Source organism: Lepisma saccharinum, chromosome 10, assembly GCF_977018435.1.
Source record: "Lepisma saccharinum chromosome 10, izLepSacc3.1, whole genome shotgun sequence".
NCBI classification, from domain to species: Eukaryota; Metazoa; Arthropoda; class Insecta; order Zygentoma; family Lepismatidae; genus Lepisma; species Lepisma saccharinum.
Window position 1 is genome coordinate 34677445 of NC_139238.1, and position 12513 is coordinate 34689957.

Sequence of the window (12513 nt, forward strand, 5' to 3'; positions counted from 1 at the left end):
TTGATATCTTATGAAAATATTATAGCGTTCATTATTGTGTATATATTACACCCATAATATCATTTTTATTTGCTACACTATCAGTTCAACAATTAATATTTAAGTATTTTATTACATGAGTAATTTATTATTGTGGTATATAAGTAGTCTACTCGAGAATTCTGCTTAGTGATTTTTAAATTAACCAATAAATAAATATATGTTATATTGTAGCAACATGCTTCTTAAAATATTATTAAAATTTATTGATTTGGATTTTATGTGAGAAATTCCGGGTGAATGTAGTTTTAGAAATATTCCATGGAACTGAAACTAAGCTGGCTTGATTGTCTCTATAGAACGGTCTGCTTTCATTGAAAAAACGAATTCTAAATATTAAACGCCTTTACTAGTTGTTCCTTATGTGATTTTAAAACAAATCAAATGCCAACCAATTTATTAAATGAGAGGCACAGCTTGCATTAGTAGAAAACTCTCATTCGATAGTAAAGTTTTCAACTTCAAGTAATTTACCAATGTTTTTACATTTAATTTCAGCGAGGTAGATGATAATATTATTATGATGAAGCATATAACAAATAAAAAAATTTGAACATTAAAAACAATCCATCTATGAAGCACAAAACATTTATATATCGTGCACATTACGTTCTCTATTTTAATCATATTTTATATAATTATAATTAAAGATTATAATTCTGCTTAAGGGTTAATATTATACGACGATTTATACAAATGAGGATTTTAGATCTATATAAAAGTAATAATTCAACATTTGGAAACTCTATATGTATGAATGTAATAGTCACTGGAAACATTTCAATATGATGTATTTAGAACTACATGGTAATATACTAAGAAAAAAATGAAATTGTTTTGTATGCAACATGCATAAGTGTATGATTGTCTCAAAGCAAAGAAATTTATACTTGAGTTTATTTTTCGGGCTTACAGATTCAACTATGTTTATGCCCGTTATAATTAACCATTTAAATAGCTCTCTCTTACCTTAAAAAAATAAAGTCTCGCCTACCTCATTAATTCTAAACTCACAGATATTATTGTGCAACATCATAATTATATCTTGTGTTTTCCTTATTATTATAATCTATTTATAATGTTATCATCTGCTGATGAAAATAAATCTTGATCTCAAAATTTATATAAAAATATACGTGATCATTTGAAATGCTAATATAATAATGAATATTGTTTTCTAAAATCTTCACAATTTCTCAAAACTGTTCAAATTATATGTGAAACATAATTTTTGCTAATTGCTTACATTTTTAAATATTTGACTTCAGAATTTTTAATTCACTTAAACATATATGATCAAAATGATTCTTTGAGGTTAACATCTTCCACAACAGGAAGTTCGCAATTATAGAATAACTATTCTTTTAGCCTACTGCAATAACCCTATATTTTCTTTCTTGTGCACCATAAGGACAAATGCATTTTACACAATTTCTAATCCTTTATAATCTGTTAGCGGTGATACATTTTTCATATTAGATGTCACCTAAATTACAAAATTCTAAATCTGTAAAATGTCTGAAGAGGATTTATGCATACTATAGTACCATTAAGATTCATTGATAAGAATAATGTGTTACAGTATTTGGGTATATCCATATACCTTTGTTTATATCAGAATAATATGGTACAATTTCTATATAACTATAATACATTATATTCAAGTGTGTTCTGAAGAATTTTGTATCTTATGTAATTCAATTCTCTGCGTGTGTACTCATATATTTTCACACGCTCATGTGATCACATTTACAGCTAAATTGATTTGTGCGTAATCGTTTCACAATGTAGTTATATATTACATATTTTTTAACTATCATATCTATTCTTCATTAGTCACCAAATTTTAATGTCATCATTCCAACTCAAAAAATAACAATTTTATAAAAAAATAACTTCTCATTTGCTATAAAGTCGCGTCAAATCATATTTCCTTCAATTTAAAAGTGAATACTGCTTTATGAGGAATACATATTGCGATATTTGAACTGCATTATTCTCTGTAGACTGCCTAATTCAATTGAACTTATTGAACTTAGATTGTTACAGTAAAATATTATAAAATGACCATTATATGTTCATTAATTATTAATGGAAAATGATTACTAGAATTAAAAATTCAAGAAGTTTAATCAGGTGCTTGCAAAACCAGATTCTATTTGCCTAGCAGAATATAATAGCATTGTAATAAATTGTAAAGGAAATTATTTGATCCTCCATGAAATGTTATAAAACTTGATACATTTGACTGTACTCTAGATAAAATCAGATTATTGTTTGTAATATAAACTACACATTTATTTTTACAGGCAAACACTAAGTGCTGAAATACACACATTGATAAACTCCAACTAATATATATTTTTACATTAGCTCGTGAAAATTTTTAGGAAAACGTATAACCTCTTAAGACACTGATAAGATATGAAATTATATGTATTAACTTAGAATAACATTCACTACACAACTTTCCACAATTTATCAAAACGGTGATTTCTTCAAAGCATAGATTTCGTACTTGGATTCGTCAAGATAAACATTTAATTGATGAAAGTAACTTTGTAATGACACGATGTATTTCAAATATATTTTGATTAAACTCTTTTGAAGTGTATGTCTGTTAACATAGACCCATGCATACTTCATGCACAAAGAGGTGAAATATATTTTTAAAAGAATAAACGTGTCATACCTACACAGAGAGAAAAATGGTTTCCACAACTACTTCTCTTTCGGCATGCTCTGATGATAAATTCACACATTTATATAAAGCAAACCTCTCGCTCTACTGTTGATTGATGATATATGAGAATAAGCCTTTATATATTTTTCGGCGTTCTGTTGTTCAAGACTCTACTGATTGTTTTCATAATATTTAGCCATCTTAAGAAGTACGTTGTGTAACTGATTCATTAATTTCACCATATTAATGATACGTTTTGTTATTAATAGATAAACTGAATCACTTAAGGACTGTGTTCTGTCACTACTTGATTAAACTGACACATCAATACTATGTTCGGTGACTAAGTAAATTAAACTATTTGAAGGACTGTTCTAGATTAAACTTAATTATTTCAGTAACGGTTGTGACTAATGGATCATACCGAAACACTAAAATAATTATTTTGTGGCTGATGGAATGTGATGACTGTGTTCTGTGACAAATGGATTAGACCTGACCTTATCACATCATTTATGTAACTAATGGATTGAACCGACCCACTGCTAGGGTTGTTTAAATGAATTAAACAGAACCACTTCAATTATTGTGTTCTTTGAGTAATTGATTAAAATGGATCACTCCAACGACTCTGTCGAGTAATAAATTAATTAAACTGAATCAATTCTAGAACTATGTTCTATGACGAATGGATCAACCTTGACCAAAGTCCATTGACTACAGACTTTGACTCACGGATTAAACTGATTGTTGAGATCATACGGAACCACACATCAAGGACTATGATCTGTGGTTGATTGATGTCCGCTGCTATGGGTAGAAGCACCAGATGAACTTGTAGTTCTTTCGATTGTCGATTTCACAGCACTAGACGTAGATCCTATCATTCCACCAGATGCCTTACTTATTATTGAGATAGAGGGTTGGATAGGTGCCTTAACAGCATTCAGAGACTCGACTGACACTGATATGGAGGACATTCTTGAAGACGGTGTGGTCGAAACTTCCCTCATTCTGTAGTGCGTGTGAGTGGGTCGTGGGGGAGAGGGCATGATGATCTCTCCAGAGGGGAAGGACACTTCCTCGATCCTCTCAAGATCATGAGGAACAGCTCCTGCAGAGTTCTGCTTGTACAATCGTCTCTCTGCGATATCATCACCTCTGTCCAAGCTGAACTGTCTCTTCAGCAACCTACAACCGGCCTTGCCGTTGTGAACAAGGTGCAAACTTTGATCACTGGGGGACAAACACCTGTAATGATTGTACGGGAGACACAGATCATCCTCTGCGATCCTTCTCCTGGGGTCCAGAGGTGCTGCTACCAGCGGGGCGGTACCTGTGCGGGGTCTGAAAGGTAGGATCCCGGACACTCCAGCGGCTCCGCTGAGGGCAGCTGCCACCTCGCTCACTGAGAGAACGGAAGACATTGTCGTGGCTGAGGTGACCGTTGCTGGTGTCGGTGGGGTCTGCTGACCGGAGAGCGTCAGGTTACTGGCTGATCTGTGCTCAGGGCTCTCGGGTTTGTCGCCGGACGATCCCATACTACCTGTACGACCAAACTTGATGAGTCGCTCATCCAATCTGAGGGCAAGAAACGACACAAAACCCTGTGACTGTCTTCAATACCCACAGTAAATGTTTATAGAAAAAATAATTCGAAATTGTCACTGTTTAGGCTTTACTCACTTAGGTTTAGTATACGAATTGAACAAAATATAGAGACGGAAAACTTTATAATGTCTCTTTTTCTCCACATTAAGATACATCTCAAGTGTTGTAACTACGTAATTGTAGTTAGTTGAAATTGTCGATACAATAAAAATTAAAATTCTCAATCACAGACCATTTTTTTTAAAAAAAAAACACAATTTCGTATTACATATGATTCCAGGACTACCATATTATATATATATATATATATACACACACACATATGATCTTGGAAGCAATCTAATTAAAAAACAACTTAAAATAAGACAAAAGCATAGTACAGCAAATTACTATTCATGCTTAGTTTCATTTGGTTATTAGCTGCAGAAGTCAGGTAAAATTGCGTCCGGCGGCTCGTGTATGGAAACAGGGAATGCGGGAGAGGAGAATGACGGAGGCGAACTAATTCCTTATGCAAAAACTTTACCAAGTTTCAGTACAGCTCAGGACTATCGCATACATAACATTGTGCCTTTGCAGTGACGGCGTCAGAAAAAATGGTTGATGAAGGCAGAGGGTTCTCGGGAATATTTTCTGGTGGGGTAGTCGTATTTAATGAACCCCTAAATGAATATTTGGGCAAAAAAATGTTTGCGGATTGGTCGAGTATTTGGTTCGACTTCGACCAAAGGAAAAAAGAAAATTATTCGCCTGAACAGGAAGGAAGAGATGCTGTATCAAAAAGTAGTGTTAGGCCCGCTTTAGACGAGGGCATTTTCTTTAGCATTTTACTTAACATTTATGCCATGACCAAAATGCTACCGTGTAAACTGAGAAATATTATGGCATTTCAGATGCCATGGCACATTTCATGGCATTTCTGAAGGATAGGATTCCGTAGCATTTTTCGTAGCATAACCAATCAGAAGCGATCTCTACGTCACGAGTGCAAATGTAATGTCGGCCGCGTGAGACAATGTATCATTTCACATTTTTAAAATACGATAACTACCCAATAACGTTTCGTTTTAAATGGTTTTATGTACAAAAGAATGTATTTTGCTTAAATACATACTCTATAGCGTTTACTGTACACTCATGGAAGAATATTTTCAATTGAAAACACCGTGCACTCACCATAGATGATGTAACTCGACGTGCCTTTGGTGCTGACTGTATTACATATTGTAATCTCAACAGCTAACCGAAATGTTCCATGAAATGCTTTCGTGTAAAGTACTATCTGCTATAAGATTTTTGGAAGCATTTACATAACATTTATGCTAGCAAAAATGTTAGAGAAATGCTTTCGTCTAGAGCCGGCCTTAGAATAAGTGAAAGTAGAAGTACTAGACGATTGAAAATGTCTAATTAATAGTGCATGTTAATAAAATAATGTTTCTATCTAACGGGTGAAGGAAAACAAATTCAGTACGTTGTTGCCTTGCAATAATGAAATTCCGTGTTCGATTCACCGTTGAGGAACTTTGAACATAAGTTGGGGTTCATAGTGTGAGTAGTCTTGATAGCTCATTAAGTTTCTTTAAAATAAACTTTGAGATGTGCTTTAATATGTAATTTTCACGTCAGATTTCGAACTGCATTGGAACATTACAACGCTTCCTGTACTCGGTACGGATATAAAAATACTAAAACGCAACTAACATTTCGTCATTTGGAGTCAATCACGTCATGTTTGTTAACAGTATCCTAAGCAGTGCTGTAGTTCAAAAATTTTCAGAGCGTATACACAAAGTTTTGTGAAACGTTTTGTGGAGACCATGTTTCCATTAAATATATGGGCGAAATAATTTAATTTCTGCAAAAAAGGCACTGATTATAGAATACTGATGATTATGATGATATACCCACAATTGGCATAAATGAGGCATATTACAGTAGAGAAAGCATTTTTCATATTTTAATGATTCCATTTGAACGTAAGGGATTCCGTACAACACGCTATCATTTTTTTTCCTTTTTGATATTGTTTTCTGAATTGTCAGTTTAGACACTGTTAATAGCTACTGTTAATAATATTAAAAAAACTGCATTGAGCAATAAGTTTTCTTCTGGAGCTGCTTCTACTTCGAAAATGTCTCTTTTGATACGTCACCACACCTATTACAAGAACGTTTTGTACAAACTCTAGTATAAGCGTCATTTACTGCAAGGTGGTTTGCATCCGTATCTTCACATATTTCTGTGGCTTAAACTAACACTTCTCGATACTAGGTTCCTAATCACTTCAAACCATAAGTATTTGACAGCATAAGCTCACTAGAGTAATGGTCAAATTGCATAAATAAATATAAACTAAACGAAAGTAGGGGATATGCACATTGTAACAGAAGGTATACGCTAACCAGTAAGGTTTACCAGAGGAAGTATGGCGTATATTACCGTATACCCTCGACTACAGCACTGATTCTGAGGGGTCAGATCTCTCACTCTACTGAACGAGTACTTCAACCGTAGATGCCGCTGCTCCAATACTCCATTCATCAAAGATCCTTCGTATGTAATTTTACCTGACCCCTGTTGCAAATAACTCGAAAACTAATCCGAAATCGAGTTTTTGCCATTCTTGAGTTTTGAGTTTAAGTTTAATTTTACATGTTATGTTCCATCCTAACACAAAAGCAAAACATATAAATTCTTCAGTACGAAATCATCGTTTTAAAAATATTAAAGTGACTAAGATACTAAGAAATCATCAGGATTATGTTTTACAATTGAAAACTAACATTTTTTAGAAGCACGGTGACTTTTTGATAGGATGTTCCCCGAAATCTCGACTATTATTTCAAAACGAAAATAATATTCTATATTCAAACTTACCCATGGCTTTCCCTGCGCAGGTTGCAAGAAAAAGAGAAAGAACATACGTTACTTCAAGCATCGACAAATATAACCAAACTCTATTCTTCACACTTCATAAATTAAATTGGCTCACCCAACCTCAATTATCATTTTACGACTAAGGCCCATTGTAAATATTTTGTTTTCTGAATCATGTAAAACAGTCCTAAAATGAATTTTTATGCAGGTGTAAATAAGGTTATGAAAGAAAAGTACGTTTTAAAAATTAGGTATGGATTTCTCTGCTAGCTCAACTGCATGTTGCGCCTTCACCTTGAAAAGGGGATGTGACCCAGAATGCCCAGTTTCACCCTACTTATATATATGTATAAGCTAAAAATAAAAATAAAAGACAAGCTAAGGTAAAGCTACCCCTGTGCTTTTCCCTGTGTGCCATGATGGGAGTGGAAGTAGAGCTCCACACATTTTCATGATCTCGACCTTTTATCTCAAGGTAATGTGATCGGCTGAGTCAACCCCAGAGGCAATTTTTGCCGGGAATATTGTCGGAAAATTCGCATCAGCCGAACTGGACAATCGCGGTTGTAAAATAACTAAAAAAATTCTAGTATAATTGAAGTGCTCGGGTGTAAAACATAAGTGATATTTTGGTCATTTTTGAATTACAAAGTAAAATGTTCCATCCTTCAATTTTCGAGTGAAATTGCCATATCATACAATTTGCATTGGACTCAGTGAAGCCTTCTGAAATTGGTAAACACAACACGAAAATTAGTTATCTACAGCATAGCTTCTAATAACCTTCTTTCTTAATGAACTCAGAAGTGAACAAAATGTCACTTACCATGGTATACACCCGAACCCTTCAATTATTAACAGACAGCCCAGATAACTGTAAAATTGAAGAAGTATGTCCCATGCAAGTTCGTCTTTCGAGAAACATTGTAAACTGTAAGAGTATGAACGAATTTCAGTAATTTCACAGCAATTCATGACCTCCTTACTGTACATAAGAACACAGAGGGAACGCCAGGCAGAGGAAAAAAACTCAATACAGGCAATATGTAGTGATGATGTGCCAAGAGCCGAAATCGAAGATATTGTTCTGGAACAGTGGTAGTCAGGTTCGTCGCGAGCCATAATCAAAAATGTTGATCTGACGTACCGGTCGCACTGCAGAAATTGAAAACAAATCCAGGTGAGGGCAGATAGAACGAGCAGTCTTGCCATTTGTTGGAATGTCTCGCAGAGACGAAATTGGCACACTGCTTCTAATAATATTAATATATGAAGACTTATATTATGTTCCAAAAGATGAAATTGGTACATCGCGTCTAAAAATATTAACATATGAAGACTTATATTATGTAACAGAGACATAAATAAAACACATGTAAGTTTTCGTATATTTATTTTATTTCAATTAATGTTCACCGATTGTGTTTTTTTTTAACTTTAAGAAAATTTCCAGCAGAAAGCAACTGCAAAAGAAACTTACACATACTTTTCAAGTATCAGTAAGTGAGTTACTTTAAAAAAATAACTTTCAGAATATTGTTGATTATGTATGTGTACACACACACATGCACGCTGTACTGCATTTTGCAGACTAACGAGGCTGTGGCGTCTGGACTGGACCCATGGCCTGTATAATTCTCCAATGGACTTCTGTTGCGTACTGTCCATGCGAGTTTGTGATGGTTCCTTGGACTATTTCATCTTATCACCAATCATTTTTATCTTCCCAATCAGCCAAATGTGGCAGAAAAGTGAAGTAAAATAACTGAAACCAATCAATCAACACACACGCACATGCATACGGCACTTCTAACGGTACAAATGTTCCATATGTTTATCACCTGGTAATGTAAGCATATCATGTGAAGTTCTATGCAAGAAATAGAATTACTGCAGGAAAAATTCTGAAGCTCTTATTAATCAAAGAAAACAAAACGCAACGTGAGGACCTTTAAGTTTTTCTACTTTTATTTGGATAAATTACGGAAAGCTTTTCCACTAATTTTGATTTAAAAAAAGTTTTATAAAAACGCCATTGCCCTTGTTTTGTTAATCTGATTTTTGCGAAAAAAAAATCTCTGCAATTCTCCCTCTCAATTACAAACAGAGGCCAGCATAGTCTGCCTTTTACCTACCCGCTGCCCGCTTGCACGCGAGGACAGGAATACCTGCTCGCCTGCCCACGGCAACGAGTCGACTTGCGTCTTTACCCGGGTTCTTGGTCTTCAAGGCGCTCTGCGCTTACAAGGTAACTGGGCATTCAACAAGACCCGGGCGCCTGCAAAACCTGCTGGAAGGAAACAGCCCTCCGGCAGGGTGTCGCTCCAGGTGTTTCATCACCACGTGGACGGCTGCAGCCAGTGTTGCCTACTTACGTAATTGCTAAATCCTACAAAGTCCTAGGAGGAGCTTCTCCTCCAAGGAGAATTTATATACTTAGCTATTTCAGTTCAGCGTAAGCAGTTTTTATCTTATTGCCAGGAAATGCACGAAATATTACAGCTTCATTTATCTAAATGAATGATCGAGCAAACAAAAATCTCCTCACTGAAAACGAATTGTTTTTCATTGCATGGTGCCTTAACCAGGCACGCAGTGGCGCAACCAGAGGGGGGCAGGGGGCATTGCTCACAACCTTAGACGGAAATTTAGTCTAGCCGAGGGGCCAGGGTGTGGGTCCAACATTAAAGTACAAGAAAAAACAGACTAGCAGAATTTAAGAGTAGCAGGGCTAAAGAGTACTCAAGATGGAATTAATTTTCATATTTTTCTTGCATTTTCCTTCCAGACGGCCAAGCGCACCTGCAGAGGGGGAATGGAGGGGTAATTGCAACCCCTTGATTTCAAATTTTATGAAAGTAGAAATATATTATAAAATATTATACAGTCTCGTCAAGTTCAATGCCGTAGCAAGGGGGTAGCGGGAGTCGGCCCTGGGCGCCGAACGATCTAAGTGAGAAAAGTTTTAAAACAGAGAATGCCATGGCGGCCCGTGATATTATTTGCTATTAATGTTGGTTTGTTACGAGTTGGATGAATTGATTATGTAATGTATTTATATAATATATATATGCTTTAATGAAATTTTGAACATGTACACAATTTAGTGTTAGCATATGTATTTCTTATTTTACGTCGCTCCATGTGAAAAGAAAATATTGTAGATGGAAATTTTACATGCTATATGTATGTACATTTGGAATGCATTTATCATGCACTTTCTTTCTTTCAAAAACAGTTTGTGTGCTTGTTTTCCATTATTAGCTAATGTGAAATTGATGTGCTGAAAAAAATATTTCTAATCCTCTGTTTCAACACAAATGCGTGAGAACCGACTTCCACCCCCTTTTTGCATGATTTATGAGGATAATAATGCCTTTCATGCTACTTTATTACTATTATTGTGATTGTTGTTGTTGGCACGTTTATCCAAGTACTTGCCCCCCCACCCCCCAAACGAGGGTAACGGCAATGCCCCTGTCCCCTGGCCCCTGGCTGGCTACGGCCCTGGTGTTCGCAGTAGAACAGTGTGTTGTTCGACTCGCGACCTCGAAGTCGAACGTGACATGTTTCAGTCCTGCCCTATATAACTATATATCTATACGTATATTGGTTGTTTACGATATGTACTTATGGATCCTGTGCAACGGAAAACCTATTTCAATCTGTGTGTGTAGGGGGAGGGGGAGTAGCAACATTCGTAAATCTCATTTCATTTGCGATGTGGCTTACGAAGCTTTGAGTTCCCTATTCTAAGTAGTGAAAATATATTGCAGTTGGCAACACTGCAGACAGGTGTACGCCCGGTGCAGTTTCTAGTCGAAGCAACTACGTCATGCAGAGTGAGGGGCGTGCAGTTGATTGAATGAACGCACTGAGACCTACTAGGTATCTTACGACTGCGGGTACCCGGCGGGTTTTCGATACCTGCCAAGAACGATCTGGGCAGATGGTCAGTCAAGGTGCTCAAGCGAGGGTGTTGCGCAAGTTGCATGACAATTCAGGAGCGATGTCTCGCGAACTGGTCTGCTCCAGGTCTTGTGCAGGCCTCTAATTACAAATTTTCCAACCTTCAAATTCTACGCTTTTCTTAATTGGAAATGCTTTTCTTTAATTGCGAATATATATTGTGTTTTCTAACTTAGACTACATCTAATAATCTTAATTCATTTTCATTTTACCTACCTTTGACATCAAGCTGTCGATTCTTGTGCTGTAGGGAATAATAATTGCCTGACTGGCAACACTGCAATGAGGGAGATAGAAGGGAGTGAAGTAGTCAAAGGTAGGGAGTATAGGCTTGACCTTGAACTATCCATTTTGGCGAGACTTGCATAGATGCCCGCCCGAGATCAGGGTGAGTAGTCCTTTGACCTTGACCATAAAAATCGAGCAATAACTAATATTGTTCAACCTTTACATTAAATCTTGCGGTAAAATAAATATGAAAGAATCATGTACTTACTCTAATGGCGGAGGTATAGGCAGTTCCTTATCGAATCCGTCTTTGCTGATTAACCAAAAGGTAGCCATCTTTCCTTTTCCCTTCACGTCTGTTTCTCCTCTGTAATCTATACGGTAGCCTCCTGCCTCGTCGAGCTTTTCCTTTGTTGCTTCGGACAAGTGAATTCTCCAAGCAGCTCCTGCGAAGAAAGAGGGAAAAGAGCTTGTACTGCTCATAATCATAGTGAGGGTTTATACAGGTGGACCCGTCCATAATATTCAACGACGTCACGTGGTGGATAAAATGTTATTACAATTTTAACAGTTTTATGCAATTAATTACCAATTTAAGCTTTAGGATATGTTGATTTTTCACTGACAAACCCAAATTGGATACAAAGGTATCCAATAGTGGTTTTGTGGACATTTCTGAGGATCCTCAATCTACGTCACAAGAAATTTTTGTATGAGGATCAGGTCGGCAACACAAAATTAAATATTAATCATGCAATGCACAATAACAATTATTAGTATTATTTAATTCAGGTAACTCTTCTATACTCTGTCCCTGTATTGGCCGCCATAATGGAAAAGAAGTGGAGAAAGCGAGTTGGCGGAGCAAAGAAGTGCGTGCTACTGCAAACGGCTGGTAGTTGTACTCACTTCACCTCTTATGTGTTCATTGGTCGAGCCGTCTCGAGTCACTACTTGCGCAGAGACTTGTTTCGTTCACTCGCTCCAGAATTCTCGGGACAGAGTATAGTTTAAACACCAGATGACCGAATATCTTACACAACTGTGTTTACCTTACTGTTTGGAACACACTGAAGATGCACTTCTTAGAAATTTCATCGAAA

General features: G+C 36.1%; 1 protein-coding gene across 1 annotated transcript in view; it reads right to left on the reverse strand.

Moving 5' to 3' along the window:
- Positions 1-3346: 3346 nt before the first annotated feature.
- LOC145994061 (retinal guanylyl cyclase 2) overlaps positions 3347-12513 on the reverse strand; it is a 317639-nt gene continuing 308472 nt past the window's right edge. The window contains exons 19-20 of the mRNA XM_083130147.1: positions 11679-11856; positions 3347-4303 (exon numbers count right to left, since the gene is read on the reverse strand). Coding sequence (XP_082986273.1) covers positions 3496-4303; positions 11679-11856 — 986 coding nt within the window. The 3' untranslated portion in view covers positions 3347-3495. The remainder of the gene's footprint in view (positions 4304-11678; positions 11857-12513) is intronic.